The sequence below is a fragment of the Caloenas nicobarica genome, chromosome 25, assembly GCF_036013445.1.
Source record: "Caloenas nicobarica isolate bCalNic1 chromosome 25, bCalNic1.hap1, whole genome shotgun sequence".
NCBI lineage: Eukaryota > Metazoa > Chordata > Aves > Columbiformes > Columbidae > Caloenas > Caloenas nicobarica.
In genome coordinates this window covers 4,806,217-4,824,448 of record NC_088269.1, presented here as the reverse complement: position 1 = coordinate 4,824,448, position 18,232 = coordinate 4,806,217, and the positions used below count along the sequence as shown (strand labels likewise).

Genomic DNA, 18,232 nt, shown 5'->3' with positions numbered 1-18,232 from the left:
TTAGAACAAATGAGCCCCGATTAGCTAGGTAGTGTGCCAAAATAGTATTTTTCATTTAATAAAAGACGGCAGAATTGAGAGGAATTCGTCTCTTGTAGCTGTAATGTGTTTTTTGGTGCTCTTTGGTTGCGCGGCCAGGCTGTTCCTTGGGAAGTAGGGCAGGGTGCTGCCTTAAAATAGCAATAAACGCCGGGCTGCTTGTGATGAAGGAGCTATTTAGGTAAATCCTGGGGTCTCGGTGGGGGCAGAGCCGCCTGCTAATCTAAAGATACTCCTCGCAGACCTATATTTGTCCAGGATCCTTGGCCGCTTCGCCAGGTATTCCCTGTTTGATCCCTCTGCAGATCGCGTTGGGATGGCGGGCGTGTTTACTAGACGTTAATGTCTCGGACGTTAATGGAATTAGACATCATTAAGCAGCGGGAGCGAGGAAACGGGCTACGTGAAGGCATCAGCGTTATCTTATAATGCGAGACTCGGTTCCAAATGGCTCTTGGAGGCCGGTTTGCCAGGGTCACGGTGCCAAAGAGACTTGAGAGCTGGGTCAAGCGTGAAAACACGGAGGAAACTTGGTGTAGGGGCAGTGGGAGGGATGGGGAGCAGCTGGTGGGTGGCGTGGACCACAGGTGAGGTGGAGGATGAAGGGCTGGCGCTCAAAAGCGATAGGAAAAGGAAATCTCAGTGCGGCTTTTAAAGATTTTTGTTGGCAGGGAGGAGGAGTGTCACGCTATCCTGACTTGAGAGCTCCAGGAAAACCTCGCTGCCATCTCCAGCCTCAATAGGATCTTGCTGGGTTTCCATCAGTCTCCTGAGTGCCTCCCCTCCTTCAGGAAATACTTTTGCAATGCTGGTGGCTGTAAGACGTGAGTTTAAAGCTCCCAGCTCCAAGCTGGATCTGGTGAGAGAGTGCAAGGATCTCCCTTGTGTAAGATGGGGTGGATTGCAGAAAAAATGGGGAGAAGTGGTGTCAGCAGAGATCCCAGTAGGAGTCTTTGTTTCCCTAGCCTGCTCTAGAAAATAATCCTTTTTATCAGTTGCTGAGGGGTAGAGAAGATGGTAAAATGGCTTCTCAAACAGCAGCGAGAATATTATCCCACAGGTAATGTCTCGGATGTGTATTGCAAAGGTTTTCCGCAGGAACAGCCTGAAGAAGGAGTGGTTTAGCAATAACCGGGGTTTCCTGTCCTCGAGCTCCATCCCTGGCACGTGAAGCCGCTCCAAAAGCACCGCTAGAACTTATTCAGCCCATTTTTTGGGGCTCCTTACTCTTCGGTTTGCGAGAAACCCACTCTGGCTGATCTCCAGCGTGGCTGCTGGAAAGATTTTAATTAGTTTGCAGCTCCCTTCAGCCCGTCTGCACCTCTGTGTGGTTATAAGGTGACACGTGGGTATAAATGTCAAACATTGGAGTAAGCGCATTGCAAGAAATGCTTTAAGTGGGACTGTTTTGATCCTGTGAGAATATAGCTGGCGTTGAAGCATTAAGGCATGAGATGGGAAGAGAAACCGAGACCCTTATTATGTGTGAATTGGTCTTTTTTTGCCACAGTGCTGACTGCAAGAGCTCAAATCCTCGTTTATTAACGATGTGATGCAGTGGAACAGCCACTTCTCCAAGGGCCTACCGGCTGAGCTTCCACCACAGTGCTTGGCCTCCAGCGTGACTCTTTCTGGGTCTTGTTTTATCTAGATTTTCCACGCAGAGCAGCAGTTTCATGGCCGCAACGCCGTCCTGAGCAAGATCTCGGTAGTACGCAACATGCAGAATCATATCTGCTTCAAGTAGCTTTAAATCTTGGAGCCAGCACCCCCTTCGCTGCTGGCGGTGGGGTCAGATTTACGCTCATCAGCAGGTGGGGGATTTGCCTTTGACACAAAGACCCCGCTGTTCTTGTATTAATGATCTATTAGTGGCCGCACTGGCAGCTCGCGGACCTTGGGAAACAGGTGCCGAATTTCCCTGCCTGCTGACATCTCGGAATCCCCTCCTGGCTCCTTTGGCGAGCTCAGGTTTTTTTTTTTTTGAGTATCCGCAGCTGTTTGCTGTAGACCTCGACCTTTTTCTTTTCCTTCTTTTTCTCTTTTTTTTTTTTGCTCAAACTTAGCGGTGACCCCCTCGAGTCGGCTGAGAGACCGTCCCATGGATGGGAGGAAGACGCCAGGTTTGCTGTGGGTCAGTGTGCTGTCAAGTTACCCTTTTGTAGGAATATTTATATTTTTAACCGCTGGGAAGTTTATAAAGCTTTAGGATCTCAAAAGAGACTTTTTTTCCAGGTTGGCATTGAGGGCTTATGTGCTCTCCTTGATATTAGCTGGTGAGTTGGCGCTCGGGGATACGAGGAGCCTGTGTCCCTGGCAGAGGACTTGGCTTCGGACAGATTGTCTCAATGACAATCCAGGCAAATCCGCATCAGTGCCGGTCATTAAGAGGTGCTGGAAACTCGACGGACCTTTCAGGCGAGTACAGTTTTAACGTCCGCGTTGCTCCCAAGGAAATCCAGCACCCGACGAGTGCAGTTTTGAGATGGTCTTTGGCACGAGCAAGACGAACGCCGCAGCACGGATCCGGTTCAGCTTCGTTTTTGGTGCCGGGGCAGGAACCCCGGTGCAAAAAGCCGACTGATGCCGGGGAAAGCTTTGCAGACGGCTTTCCCAGCCGAGAGTCTTAAGTCGCCTCTGTTCTAATTAAATACTCCCGATTTTAATCTCTCCTGGAGGATCACGAGCAGGGTGCCAGCTCCAGCCCGGGGGCCACCGCGGCCGCCTCTGGGCTTGCCCACTGCACCGCCCTTGGCACACAGCTCTAGCACCGATCCCTCCTTGAGCAGCCGTGCTTTACTTTGCCAAAGGCACCTCTATTTTATTTTCCTCATCTGATAACACTATTTGCTGTCCGTGCTAGGTGTTATGCCAGCAGAAGAACAGTTTAAGGATAATTACCTTCTATCCCGCTTAAAGTTTTTAGGAGTGCATGAGCACAGTTCAGGCAGCTATAAGAGACTGTGTGACTTCTAAAATGCAGAGATGGGCTTTGATTTTTAGGTCGCTTTTATGGTTTTCTAGCCTCTTGGCATTGCATTTAGTATTTTAAGCGTGGTCTGGGTTACACTGGTCTGGCACACGCTATGTTTGTATTTTAGTGCACAGAGCTGTCACTTGCTTTTTTGGTTTTGGAATTAAATACACCTGGCTCCTGCACAGACTGTGTGTGCCAGGTTCTAGTAACCGACAGTCAACGTGGCCTCAAAATTTGGGTGCTGCTCCTTGAATAACCGCAAGGTAGTTGATAAGGTAAAGACAATTTGCTGATGGGAAGGGTCTGGTTGATGAGTCTGTCTCAGTTTCGCTCCGCTCTGGTATCGTGATGACTGTGTCTCTCCCCCTTCGAAGAAATCACTCAGTTTGGTAGAATTCGACGCACAGTACAGCTATTTTTAGGGTTATTGTGAGGAGGTATTCTGGTTGTGCTACACAAAGGTGAGGAGCAGAGCGAGCGCTCTGAACCGGTTACACACTGGGAGGGTGGCGTTGGTACCGCTCTGACCGCCTTCGGATAAAACTGGGCCGTTATTAATGGCGTTTAGTGCTTCTCTCTATTGGAAGGAGCTGCTGCTCAGTGGGAATTTACACTTGGAAAAATGGATGAGAAAGATCCGCAAAGCCTGGTGTGCCAGATACTCCGTTAATGGGGACGGGGCACCTGATGGTTTTGGTTCTGGGTTCTCCTGCAGCTCTTCCAGGGATGAAAAACAAAACCCGTTTTGCTCCGTTTTACAAGTGCTTGGAGCCTCTGAAGCCCGAGGTCTCTTATTCATAATGAAAAAGGGAAATTGCTGCCCTCAGAAGAGCAGAAAGAACATGCAAAGTTTGCGGGAGGGCAGGTGGAACTGGTGATAGTCATTGTTTCTGGCTCTTGCATTTATGCAGGGAAGGTGTTTGCTTTATTTGGCGACTCTCCTGAGATATTAAGGTTATTTATGTTTGCACAGCCCAGTGGCAAGGGCAGAAATTACTTATTTTCTCAGGAGGCTGGAGGAGCAATATATCTGCTCCACTTTGTGATGGTTTTCTTTCCACAGAACTTCTGTAGCTGGAGAGAGCAGTTCTCAGACACAGCAGGGTCGGGGTGTCTGTGCCAGCCCTGCTCAAAAACAATACAGGTTATTTGGCAGGGCTTGGGCCAGGCTTTGAAAAATTGGTATCCCGCATATATCTGGGCTTTTTTGCAGACTTCCACGTAAACTTGCCCTAAAACACCCGCAAGGAACACAAAATTTCACGCAGGGATTCTCAAAGCAAAGACGTCTCGGCATTGTACGACCAGAAATTTGTGTGGTTTATAATTTCAAGGAAATAAAGATTATTCCCTGGAAAAATGAGTAAAATACCAGGACAAGGAGCAGGTTTGAATTTGACTTGAGCTGCTGATGTTCAGCCCATCGTCGCTTTTGATCCAGAGCCCTAAGAGCAAAGCGCTGCAGCAGGTTGAATGTTGTAGGTAACATCAGGTGAATGTAGGTTAGGCGCAAATGGGAATAGAAATGTCTGGTAAAAATAACGTTGGGCTATTTGGAAGTTGGGAAAAAAAAAAAAAGAAAGAAAAAAGCACACAAAACTTGACCTGCTGCTCATGCTATGCAGCTTTTTCTCTGCTTTTCAAAGGGGGTACAAACGGTTCCCATGTAGATTTTTCCCCGTGAACGTTTCTTTTGCCTTTGACAACCAGGTCTGGTGTCCCTGGTGGCCAGATCTTTGCTGTGGCAGACCGACATCTGCCATTCCCAGCCGTCAAACCCTCAAATATTTCAGATGTGCCAGCACAGGTGGAGAGGGTGCAGGAATTGGAAGCTGTCGGTACCTTCCGTTGTGTCTGAGCATAAAAAAAGAGCTTTTACTTGTGCTTCGTTTTGTCTGAGCTGCTGCAGAGTGCTCAAAATGTACTTTTTTCCTCCCCAAAGTGCATCTGTAACCATCTGTTCAACTCTCGATCTGTACCATCATTCATTTGATGAGGAGCAAGCAGGGAAGGGGCTCTTGCATGCAGTGCCCTTCAGATTTGCTCCCAGGTGGGTGCCAGGAGTTGCAGTGAAATCTCCAGTTTATCACCAAACACGGTTAATCCTGGATGATTTTTTGGCCTCGAAGCCCCAGGCTGAGACGATACCAGCTTTTTATTAGAAACCCAACTCGGGGAACAAACCGAGTGTTGGTTGGAGCTGCCACTTTAGGCAAAATTGCACTTGGTCCTTTTTCAGTGATGAATCTGGCTTTGCTCTGTACAGTCATCTGAGGGACGCTCAAATGTATGCAAAATAATTTGGGGATTACTGTGTTCTCTTCCATGGTGGTGGCTGTTTCTGGGCTGTGAGTGCTCTGGTTTTGTAGAGTTGATGGTAGAGAAGCAGCTTTTTATCGAAATTTCCCATCCTTACCTATCCATATCCACCTGGGGGGCTGCAAATACCCGCTTGATCCCGGACTGGCAAATAAAATCTGTGTTAATTCTGCAGCAAATGGAGCCTCGCGAAGACACCGTGGTCCTCTTGCTTTTACTGAAGTCTCTCGAGCACAGCTGACCTTTTAATCCGTTTTATGCCTCAAAATCGCACTTGCATTTGTGTCCTTTCGTTGTGGTTTGGCGTGCAGTGAGTGGGGGAATTGTAGTCTCAGGAGCAACCTACAGAGTGTGTCTTGATGCCCTGGCAAAATTGTAAGTTCCAGACCTTCAGGATTTATTTATCTATTTATTTATTTCTCTATTTAAACTAGACTGGGTGCAACACGCGGAAAGGGAAGATGACACAAAGATGGCAGCACGTGCTGCTCGCAATTTTGTGCACGTTTTATCTGTTTTTAATGACCGTCTGCTGGCTCTGGGGGTGGGTTTAACGCACTTGGGTTCTCCATGACAAGCCACGGCGTTTTTTGGTGAGATAAGGAGTTATTTCCCCATTTTGCAGGTAGGATCAGGAAGCAGGCAAGACTCTTCCACCTTTCTCAGTGCAAGATTTCAGGTCAGTTTTTGCTCTGACAGCCGAGCCAGCGCTGCTCCCACCATCTGTGAGCACGAGTCCAACAGAATTGAGCGTTAATAAGGATAAAATTCAGTTCTTTAAAAAAAAAAAAAAAGTGGATATTTGTGCATCAGGTAACCACTTGCACCGAGTTGACTAAAGCCCTTACACAAGTTATGCCGGCTAACGAGATTACTTGCTTTGACAACACTAATTACTTAAGTACTCGTCCTCATCCCCTGCTGCGTGGGGAAATGGGCATCGCCGGGTTTGGGTTTTGTGCAGGATTCTCGTGACTCTCTGGTGCGTGGAACGATTTTATTTTATTTTCTTGCAGCCCCCATGAAGCTTTTGAAGCGCTCGATAACTCTGGGTGTCTCTGGGGTCCCTGGAGCAGGTTTTCCTCCCTGTTTTCCATCCTGAAACAGGCACAGCCGAGGAGAAGCCGATTCCTTATCGTGGGACCGGAGCCACGGAAGCCAACGAGGGAACTTACATAAAACTTCTTGGCTGCTCGCATCGGCGCAGCCTCATATTTTATCTTGCATAACTCCGCTTGCTAGGGCTACCAAGAAAAGGGAGAGCAGCCTATGCCAGGAGCTTTTCGTGGATCCCTCCTGGATTGTGTGACCGGCAGGAGAGCTCACGGTCGCGTGGCATCTCCATTCAGCTTTCTGTCCCCACCTCTGTGGGCTTTTTACTTTATTAGGGTGGCTCTGGAGTTGGCGGCCGTGTCCGAAGGCCTGGGACGATGGGGAATACGGAGCTGGATGGTTCCTGTGTCTCTGTTTCTCTTCCTTACAAACCGTTTGACCTTCAGGCGCTCTCTGGCTTCCTTTGGAGTCAGGTGGCAGATGTTAGGACAACTGCCCGGTTTCTAGAAGCACTTACAGATAATTTTCCAGCAACTTAATGGCCGCGAGTCCCAAAGCCTCCCTCGCTCCCAGTCCCACGGTTGCTCCTTTTGGCCTCTCTTGTCCCAACTAAACCTATTTCTATCAGACCTGCAGCTCCCCTTTCCTCCTTCGGCCGTGCAAATGCTACACAGATCCAGAGACGGGGGGAAAAAAATACCTGAAATTCTACAAAACGTCCAGTTTTCCACTGGTAACCAGAGAGGTCACTCATTTTTTTTCTTTTGCCTGTGGAGATGAGCTATATATACAGCAAAAAAACGTTGTCCAGCCTGTATTGGCGTAAGCAGGGGTCTTGCTTAAAGCTCTTTAATTGGCGTCTCCATGGGGAAAACTCTGCGTGTGCCCTGGACCGTTCGAGGCTCACGGGGCACTTAGTGGGTCCCCAACAGAGCGAAACTTCCACCTTATTGCAAACACTGGCTCCCCTTTCATTAGAGCCGCTCTTGTTCTCTGCCCTACATTTCACATGATTTGAAAATTGATGTTCAGCTGCAAAGAATCCCTTTTGCTGCCTCTCTGCTTTTTTTTTTTTTTCCCCCCTCTGCCCCCTGGGTTTTGGAGCTAAATAGCTGCTCTATTTGCATTTGAAAGGGATGGGTTGCATTACCGTTGTTTGACCAGCGCTATTTTGCCTGTTAAATCCAACAGGCTTTGGCATACGGGCTGTTTTACTGGGTGATGGGTGAGGACATCGGCTTCATTTGCATGTCAGATATTTTTCTTCTCTAGCTGGATCACAGTTAAGTGCAAATCTGTCTTTCAACACCTGACATGATGGCATCAGAAGATGGTGAATTATCTCGTGAGTGGGTTTCCTTACGTGTTGGAGGTACCGCTTACTGTTAAAATCATTAAAATGGCTGTGAAAGCCCCATTTCCCTTCCTCAACGGAGCTGGGTCACAATAATTTTGGTTATTCGAGGTGTTTTGCGGAGGAACTGGACCCTCAGACCTGAAACGATCTCTGCATCGCTGCGATAAGATGCAAATCGCTCTGTGGTGCAGAGGAGCTGCTGGCAGGTTTTACTTCTAGTTTTTTTCTTTTTTTTTTTTTTCCCCCCAAACATCCAGGCCACCTTCCTGGAATTTATATTGATCCACGACCCTACGTAGGCACCTTTTTCTTTTTTAAATTAGCCAGGCCCAGTAGAATGTAGATGAGGAGGTCAGGTGGGCCTCACTTGTAGCTGTTATTTTTGTTTTATAAGGTTCCTTGCTGCTAAACGCCACCTTCTCACAAATAATACAGTTGCCTAGCATGAAAATAATAAGAATGGCTGTTGATGAGGTGTTTTTCTGTTTAGATTTAAAACTTGCCTTAAATGTTGGATTCCATCAGTATTTACCAATTCCTAAGCTTGTTAAGTATTTTGAAGCGGCCCATACCGAGAGGTGCAAGGTTGTTTTCTGGTAAATGCAGCTTCTGCTTTAGGGGTACACGCGGTTTCCTGGTAAGCAAGAATTTCACATATTGGTCCTCCTATGTTAACTACCAGTTCCTCGGAACCGGTGTGTTGGTTTTCTCCTGCTTTTGCCTCTATTTGCGTGCAATCCCGTTTTAGCGCAACATTACGGTGACAAGCGTCCTCATCGAATTAGGAGACGGTTTCGGCGCCAGCACTTTCTGCGGGTGCATATGGCATTTAGTCTTTAAACACGCTGAGGGGTGTATTCAGTCGCTCTGGCAGCACAGCTTTTCTCCTTTCAGTACCAGAGCATAATTTCGGTGGAAGTATGTTTCTGAGTGTCTGCTCGTCTTGAGGCTTGGAACGAAAGCCTCCTGCTGAAAAAACTGCAGTTCTTTTTTTTGCCCTGAAAAGAGACATGTCGCTAACTTCTCCGCTTCCATTTGCAGCTGTCCCGTTCCCTCCCACGCAGCGGCTCACTCTGAAGGAGGTGTTTGAGGATGGGAAGCCGAGGCTCGACGTCCTGAAGAGCCACTTGGTGAAGGAAGGACGCCTGGAAGAGGACGCGGCGCTCAAGATCATCAACGACGGGGCCGCCATCCTTAGGCATGAGAAGACCATGATCGAGGTGGAGGCTCCGATCACAGGTCAGCTGGAGTCCTAAATAAGGGCCGTCTAGGAAAAATGAGCAGCTTAAAGCAGCCGTTTTTCCATGTTCCTTCCATCAGCAAAGTTTTTAAATTGCACGAGCTCTCAGAAGAGAGGATTTCACTTCTGTAGCTCGAGTACATCTTTGTGGGAGCTGGATGTAAAGCTTGGGTCAGGGCACAGCCACACTGGGCTCCTTGTTGCTGCCGTGACCTTTCTTTTCTTAGCGTGTAATTCTGTTCCTCTTTTGTGCTGTTCTTCCTCCCCTAGTGTGCGGTGACATTCACGGGCAGTTCTTTGACCTGATGAAGTTGTTTGAAGTCGGAGGATCACCCAATAACACCCGCTACCTCTTCCTGGGAGACTACGTGGACAGAGGCTACTTCAGTATAGAGGTGACAAATAAAGCGGAACCTGGGGCTGCTAGCACTAAACTAACCAAACTAAACTAGCAAATACAGACCTGTCATACTGGTTTTTATAGAATCATAGAATCATTTTGGTTGGAAAAGACCTTTAAGATCATTGAGTCCAGCTGTTAACCCAACATGGTCAAGTCCACCTCTAAACCGTGTCCCTAAGAACCTCATCTACCTGGTTTTTTAAGCACCTCCAGGGATGGTGACTCATTTTTGCACGCAAGGAAGAACACATTGTAGGTACCGTACAGTCTGCTTTTTGGCAGAAAAATCATGATTTTGAATTGGATCCTCAGCCGGTGGCGGAGTCGAACAGCAGCGGTGGGGTTAACGACTAAACTCTGCCTTCAGAACTCGAGTTTTAATATCACTTGTAGCTGTCAGTCAGGGGAACAAGAGGGAGAGTTGATTGTATGTTGCAGGCAACAGGATCCTACCAGGCGGTGGGAAGCAAACGTCGAAAAACTCGCAGGATTCAGCTTAGCAGGGAAAAGAAAGCGCCACGTTACTGAGTCACTGCTTCCCCACCGTCCCCTGAAAGCATCAACCTTGCAAAGAGGTCAGGAGAAAGGAGCAATGAATCTGTGCTCTGTGGGACGTCAGCGGCCAAGTGTTGGGTAACGCCGCGAGTTTTTGGTCTTAAAGGGCAAGATAATCGATGAGTCCCCATGGTTGGTGCTGGTTGGGAGGGCTGTTAGAAAACAGCGCGAACCCCAAGGGATTTCTGCCTTCTGGTTTCGCAAAGGCAGAGCTGAGAGGAAAAGGAGAGTTTATTCCAGTTGGAGACAATGTAATAGGGGTTGTTTGGGGAAACGGGGACGTGAAAGGTGGCAAAACTGGCCAGGAATAACAGAGTAAGTGGTTTTTCTTCAAAGAGGGAGGGTGCGTGCCACAGCGCAGGAGTAGCTGAGCTGCTGGGTCTGCAGAGGAATCACCCCGGTTAAATTTTGGGGGGGAACTCTCACAGGCAGCAATGAGGGCGGTTAATGCAAGTGCTGCTTTGAAGGATTCTGCAGAGGATTTAGGAGGGTTCTGGCTCACGTCCAGCCTGCTCCGGGTGTTCCTGAGGGGTGCCACTGAGCCGAGGGGTGACCAGGTCTGGGGACAGATGCTCCAGCTGGGGCTGTCGCTGTTGGGATTTCTGGCAGGAGGAGCCCAAATAACCCCTGGGGAGGAAGAGGAAGAACCGGGATCCGACCGCTTCTTTAAATGGCTTGGCTTGCGTAAATTGGGTTTGCAGTTGAAGTGTATTTACCTGGAAAAGAGATTATATTATAGCACAGCAACTTTTTTTTGAGATAAAACACGGATTTTTTTTTTTTTTTTTTTGTGGTATTAACCAAGAAACCTTCAAACAAGTCGTCTACACATGAATTTTACGGCGCTTCTCCCGCTCTTTGCTCTTACCCTGTGGTTGATCTGACGTGGGGATTTTACTCCCAGATCTGCAGAAGCGAGTGCCTGAGTTTGGGGATCGGTGCCCGAATTTGGGGATCGGTGCCCTCATCACTCCATGCTCTGATAATATGGAAAAATTCCAGGGGAGCGGATGATGAGTTCGCCTTGCATAACACACTTGGTGGGAAGAGATGTTTTGCTTTTATTTTTGAGGAGGAAGGCCTGAAAACTATGGCTAAACCTCATCAGGTCTCTGTGGCCTGACGCTCCGACTCAGGGCCTGTGCAAGGCAACGTGATAGTTTTGGGCTCAAAAGCCTTGGGGCAATCGGTCTTTTGCCAGCTCTGAGCAGAAAGTTTTTATTTTATGCTGCTCTTGACCTTCTTCCTTCCCTTTTCCCCTCTTATCTGCGGGGGCAAAGCCACTGAGCGCTCCCTCACCCCCCAGAGCGAGCATCGATCTCTCACGAATCAAGGGTGGGCTTTGATTAGCACATGCGGGGGCTGATCCAAATGTCACTGATAAAGCAGGATCTCGATTCCCTTGTTCCTATTGATGTGCGTGCCTCTGCCTTCCACCTACTGCAAACTGCAGCCCGCGTGGTTTTTAAGAGATTCCCACCTGGGTGTGCAGAAACTGGTTGCTGTAGTGAAAAAAACCCAGGTTTGCTGCTACAAGCGAAGAGTTAACAATGCCAAATGGGTTTATTTGCGTTATATATATTACTTGTAAAGACTCCTATAAGATGCAGCGCTGTAGCAGCCGGACTCTGAGGTGCAGAGATGGCTGATCTGTGATCATTTTGGGTTTGGAGTTTCGATGGGTCAGGTGATGGACGAGCACCCAGGTGTCCCCAGGAAGGTGGAAAGATGTGGTATCATCAGGTGTTTGTGAAGCCACAGCCCAAACTTGTGCATCCATGTGCTGGGCAGGGATGTGATCGAGTGTCTGCCCAGAGCAGCCAATAATCACAACCTTTTAACTGAGGGAAATAGGAGGTAATTGTATAATTGCATTGTGATGCAGGCAGCCAGGAAACAAGATGCAAAACTGGGGGCCAAGGAGGTGTTAAAGCAAACCATGTTTGTTAGCAGCCCAAATAACCCGTGCAAGCTTTCCCCGTTGCTGTAGTTGGTTGTCAAGGTGAAAGGAGATGACAACCCTTAAAAACCCCAAAAGCCTCTGTTCATCAGCTCAGCTGGATGTCTTCAGCAAATTATTTCTGGGCCTCTGGCTTAGGGAAATTCTCATTGAAAAACGTTTGTTCCCAGTAAGTGTAATGAGGCCGCGAAGCGTGGTTTGGTTGGTTTGGTTTTTCTTTTTTTAAAGAAAAAAGGGAAGGGAAGGGAAGGAAGCATGAAAGCTGAGACATCTGTGGGGTTAAGTTCTGAGTTCAACACAGGCGGGTGCTTTACAGATCCCTGGGGTTTCAGGGATCCCTGTAGAGCTTACCGTGCGGGTTCAGTGCTTAAATACTGTGATATCCAAGGTGTCCATACTGGAAACTAACTTGGAACTGGTTTATTTTGGTTCTGGAGGTGGTTTGTGTGTCCCAGCAGCTGCTTCCCGGAGATCTGCGCACCAGATCAGCGACGTTTTTAAGTGTAAAAGTGTTGACAGACTTCACGGTTCACGTTCTCGAAGCGTGTGCCGTTTCTGTAGCATGTCAGCCTAAAGGGTAAGCTCTTGTTAGAGACTTTAATCCAGATCTTCAAGCTCGCTGTCATTATGGGTCGTCCTTCCAGCACTCAAAATCAACAAGGGAAATGTGATAACATTTCCCCGTACGAGATACCGGCTGATTTAGCTGTCAGCTTGACAACGTATAGCACAGAAGGGGTAAGTGCGTTTGATTTCCAGCTGCTTCACGTAGAAAAACCACCATCTAATATTTCTGGGAGCCTGCTGAAAAGGATTGTTTCAGGTTGACTTTGGTCTGTGCCTCATCAAAGACCATTTTTTACAGGTGCTGCTGCTCAAATAGGGGATGTGGAAAGCCCAAAGGCTTTACTAAGCTCGTTTTTTGGCGAGGCTTTTCCTGTTTTGAGCTTGAACTTCACGTGACTGTAGTGTAAGCAGAAAAACAGAGGCGGGGGAAGTCAGCGGGGAAGATCAAGCTTTAATTTTTCTCATATTTAGCGCAGTGTATAAAATGTCTGAGCTGGCCGTGTGTTACACTGGTGCTCTCTGGTTTCGATTGCAGTGGGACATCTGGAGCGCACATCTCGCTGCGCAGCTGCTTTTGCTTTGCTGCTCTGAAAAACGGGTTGTTTTTTGCCTTTTTTTTTTTTTTTTTTTTTTTTTTTGCTTTTTTGCTTTGGTTTCTGCTGGAAGGAAAAGCTGCCCCCACCCAGCCCAGAGCTGGTTTCAGTTGAACGCAATCTCATCTGTCACTTCTCCACTCGAGCCTAATATAGAGAAACGCGCCGTGTGGCTTCCCCCCGCCGCCAAGATAAGATCTACTGCCGATTATGGAGCTGGGTTTCTATCAGGGTTCCACTTTGAATTCGGCTTGTTGGGTGTCTTCCCAGAAACACTTAGTGAAGTCTACGGATGATTAGTGCCTTATAAAAGGATTTTATGACGTGCCATCTCCTCCTTCCCTTTCTTGCAGTGCGTGCTGTATTTATGGAGTTTAAAGATAAATCATCCCAAAACGTTGTTCCTCCTTCGAGGGAACCACGAGTGCAGGCACCTCACAGAATACTTCACCTTTAAGCAGGAATGTAAGTATCAGCAGTGTAAGGATTTAAATCTATTAATGTGTTGTGACCAGGTGTGGGTCTTAATTTTTGTGAGTGGTATCAACTGCTCCAGAGCTGTAAAAACCTATCATCTTCTTTTCCCTGTGCATATTGCTCTTCTGTTTCAGCTCCTGCTTTAAAAAAATAATATATAAAAGTCCTGTAGCGTACTAAGTGCTTGTTGCTGTGGCCGTCTGGTTACAAAGAATGAATGTGGATGGAAGAAATATGAACAAATCTTCCCTGATGAGCCAGTTGCACGCACCCCCCATCTCCCTGACTTTCAGACCCAGCAACGTATAATTACTGCCAAACGACTTTTAGCTCCAGACTGTGCAGCTGGGATTGGTGATTACAATTGGAAGCAAATAAAGGATTTGCTCCTTGGTGTTTGCGCTGAGGAGAATCATTTCCTTTAAGATCGCTTTAGTTGAGTTAAAGATAGTTTCGTGCAGCATTGACATGTTTTTAGACAAAAGGTCGGGGAATGACCCCTCTCCTCTGAGGATGGCAGTCATTCCTCCAAGCAGTAAAAAAGGTGTGTACGCCAGCAACGTGTAGCTCTGTCAGGGAAAAGTTGCTCAAAAAATAACCTCTTAGAAATAACGAGGCCCAAGGCATAACTCTGATTTTTTTAGCCCTTCAGTTCTGGATGCTGCCGGACAGGGTAAGGAACCGAAATAATGACATCTGTTTGCTCAGAAATGGGTTGGAAAGCACCAGCCAGCTCTCTGTTGGATGCTGGAGCCATCAGATGGTGGCAGATGAGCTCCTGTTGAGCTGGGCTCAATTTGAACCAGAGAGACAGAGGTGATGGGGTTTGTTTCCCCTGTGGAAAACAGACGATAGTGCCTTTCTGCTTCCTATATCAGAGCGTGCAGCTGAAAAAAACCTGTTGGTATCTCCCAAATAAAGCTGGAGGAAAGGTGAACTTTCCATTCGTGCACTTTTTTGCTTTAGACAGAATTGTGTTTTACAGCAGTAACAAGGTTTTCTCAAAGGTCTGGCTCCGTTAACGCCTTGCTGCCCTGCAAAGGGGCTGCAGATGCCAGAAGAGACACGCTTGGTGTGCGGCGATTGCTGCTCCTCATCCCTGTTCTAGCAAAAAGCATCGAGAGATATTTCTGAACGTGCTCGGAGTCTTGCTGTAAAAGCCAAGCTGCGTTCGGAAAGGCCGTGGTGTTTCTGTTTAACATATCGAAACCTCCTCTTCGCCTCTGTTAAGATGAGGCATCCAGTGCAGGTTGGAATCACTTGTAGCTCTGGAAGATCCGGTGTGAAGATTCATTTAACTGCAGGAGTCTTGGTCAGATTCTCACTCAAAGCACCCGTGTCTGGCCGAAAAGGCAGTTTTATCTTAAGCGATTTGTGTAATATTGCTGTGCCAAATTAAACAGCTGCTGCATTTCCCGGTGTATAATCTGTCTTGCAGCTGAGGCTGGTGACACTCTTGAGTTTAGAGGGATGAATGTAGGAAAGGGATGCGATGGCTTTATTAGTCTCCCGAGTTTTCTATCAAAGTGCCAAGCACCTCTGTAATAGCCTCCTTTCTATGTTAATCTTAGTGCAGGTGTTCTAGAAAACAGCTTGAAGGGAGATTAATATTTTGACCATGTCCAGATTACTGTGAAGCCTTTTTATCTTTGTGTCCAACACGTGTTTTCACTAATACACGGGTGCAAAGTTGGACTTGCTGGGTTGTAGACACAGAGTTTCCATATCACTGCAGGCATTAAGGCCCTTATCTTATTTATCAGCACCTTGGCTGATCAAAGGTTTGCTTGATGCTGCTTATATCATGTAGGTTTGGATGCATGAATGAGTCCCTCTTAAAAAATAAAAAAATATTAAAAATTAAAATAAAGCTCTGCTTTTGGCCTGAACAGTCTTTGTTGTGTAAATGAGTAAATTAATTCAATTCTTCCCCCCTGCACCCCATCTTTCCAGGTCGAATCAAGTATTCAGAGCGAGTGTATGATGCGTGTATGGATACGTTTGACTGTCTTCCTCTCGCTGCACTCCTAAACCAGCAATTTCTGTGTGTTCACGGAGGACTGTCCCCAGAAATCACATGTCTAGATGACATTAGAAAAGTAAGTAATCTCCACGTTCGCGTAACTTATAATTAATAGCGTGGCTCGCTTGATTCCTGCATGTCCACACTGCACACGTGTGTACACTGCTGCGGTTTTCACCAGCATTATCCTGATTTTTCCTGTATGTTTTTTAGTTAGACAGGTTTAAGGAGCCTCCAGCCTTCGGTCCGATGTGTGACCTGCTCTGGTCCGATCCGTCAGAGGATTACGGCAACGAGAAGACGCTGGAGCATTTCTCCCACAACACAGTTCGAGGCTGCTCCTATTTCTACAGGTGAGTGGTGTTTTAGGTGGCTCTGGGGGACTAGAGCTTTTTGTCTCCCTCAAACTAAGAGATTTGGGGAAATAAGTTGCTGTTCAGATCACTCTCTGGGACTTTACAGCGTAACTGGCTCTGAAATAGTCTTCAATTGGCTCTAATGCACAAAATCTTGTTTGTTTTTTTGTAATATTGAGCTCTCTTTGAGTATGGTGCTGTAGGAAATGGTATCGGACAGCGGAGATGCTGCTTTTAGCTGGCCGGGTGCCTTTGGAGCGGTGTTCAGGCATTGCACAGTAGCAGGAGCTCTAGAAAATAATCTTTTCCTGTCTAAAAGAGAAGCGTTTGTGCTGACAGACCACTTGTAGCCAGGATTTGGCACCAGGGGTCTGTTTAACGGAATTAATTGCAATTAATTTTGAATGATGTAATACATACTGTTCTTGTTTGGGGACACAAACGGAATGGATGCTGCAAGCGGCTGGTTCCTGAAACCAAGAACCATGGGTGCTGTCGCTTCTCCTGTGCTACGCGCTGATGTTTGCTTGCTCTTTGTCTTCCAGTTATCCTGCAGTTTGCGAATTTTTGCAGAACAATAGTTTGTTATCCGTAATCCGAGCTCACGAAGCCCAGGACGCCGGGTGAGTGCTGCAAACTCCATCCGCGTTTGTATTATCCTTAGCGAGACCAGTCTGTTTAACACTTGACCTGTTTTCCAGGTACCGAATGTACAGGAAGAGCCAGACAACAGGCTTTCCGTCATTAATCACCATCTTCTCTGCACCTAATTACCTAGATGTCTATAACAACAAGGGTAAGGCTGGCAAGGACAGGGCTCTGCGGCTCTTTGGATGTCAGTCAATCCCTCTCCATCTTCCCTTGACCACTCTTCCCTCTCCTCCTTATGCGTGAAAGGAAAAAAAAGAGCTTTATGTGTTAAACTGACAGCAGCTGGGGAGCTGGAAGTGGCTCGATTCTCTGACTTAATGTATTACTGAGGCAATTAGCTGTCAATTTATAAAGCCTAGAATAACGCTTTTATTTCCAGCCACGTGACAACTGAGCGCTACTGGTGAATGTTGCCATAAAAGAGAAGCCACTAGTTTCGGCAAGCTTTTAACTGCCCTGTGCCCCTAAAACCAGATGAGTATTATGGGGAACTTCCCTCAGCTGTGGGGTTTTTTTTACCCCTCACTTCGTATTTTGGCCCTGGGTTCATCACATCTGATTTGTGTAAATTTAAACAGCTCTGTTAAATTGACCTTTGCTATGATGAGCGTTAGTGAAACAACATAATGGGTAAACCTAAAAAAATATTACTTAAGCCTTCTCATTTTGGAGAGCTGGGAGTTGGAGTACCAGCTCTTGTTGATAATGACATTTCATTAGCACAGGTACAAATCCCAGAACTTGTCAGCACCTACGACACGTGTTGTCTTTTCTTTTTCTCTTCCAGCTGCTGTACTGAAATATGAAAACAACGTCATGAACATCAGGCAGTTCAACTGTTCCCCTCATCCGTACTGGCTTCCAAACTTCATGGATGTCTTCACATGGTCTTTGCCTTTTGTAGGGGAAAAGGGTAAGAGAGATTGGGATTTTCGTTACGAGTCGCCCAGGGGTTTGTCAGAGTACCCCGAGTGTTAGAAACCTGTCCCGCAGGCTGTGAAATGTGTTGTAGCTCAATAATGTTAGATAGCACTGGAAATTAATTCAGGTTCAAGTTGATCTGCATATTACTGGGTAAAGCTCATGTGAAAATAATTGTCGATACCTATTTTAGAAGGCTTTTACCAATAAACCAGCCCCTTCTTGCTATTTCCGCGTTGCTGATGGAGCTGATCTTGGGTGGTGCAGCCCCACCTCAGAATTTGCAGATGCTTCCCTTGCGCCTGGTTTGCAACAGAGTTATTAACATCTCTTGTTGGCTCGTGGCCCACTGAAAAAGAAGCATTCACTTGAATTTAAAGCCTTATTTCATTCTGAAGGAGGCAAGACTGCTTAAAATATGACTGTTAGGGAACAGAACTTCCCTCACAATGACTGAGACTCAATTTCTTAGCAAAAGGGTTTTTAGATCTCCCGGTGAATTTAAATTCCAGCCTAGCTTGGTATGTTTGGAATATAGGTTTGAAGTGCCAAAGGTTTTTTTGACTTTGAGGAAGCAGAGGTTGAATCCCCCCTCCCAAGATTTGATGTTTTTGGAGCCAGGTGGCCCATGGTGGGTTGGTGGGACCTTCTGCAAGCCCAGGCTGTTCTGTATGAACGTTGGCACCAGCTCCCCGCGGCTGTTTCATCTGTGATGTGCTTGGATGGCATCCACCTCCTTGG

General features: G+C 47.1%; 1 protein-coding gene across 5 annotated transcripts in view; it reads left to right on the top strand.

The window, feature by feature from the left end:
* Positions 1–18,232, top strand: part of PPP3CC (protein phosphatase 3 catalytic subunit gamma) — a 31,965-nt gene that overhangs the window by 4,386 nt on the left and 9,347 nt on the right. For all 5 annotated transcript variants that reach the window (XM_065651538.1, XM_065651537.1, XM_065651535.1 and 2 more), the window contains exons 2-9: positions 8,787–8,984; positions 9,256–9,380; positions 13,417–13,528; positions 15,494–15,639; positions 15,777–15,916; positions 16,465–16,542; positions 16,621–16,715; positions 17,358–17,483. In XM_065651538.1, coding sequence (XP_065507610.1) covers positions 8,787–8,984; positions 9,256–9,380; positions 13,417–13,528; positions 15,494–15,639; positions 15,777–15,916; positions 16,465–16,542; positions 16,621–16,715; positions 17,358–17,483 — 1,020 coding nt within the window. The remainder of the gene's footprint in view (positions 1–8,786; positions 8,985–9,255; positions 9,381–13,416; positions 13,529–15,493; positions 15,640–15,776; positions 15,917–16,464; positions 16,543–16,620; positions 16,716–17,357; positions 17,484–18,232) is intronic.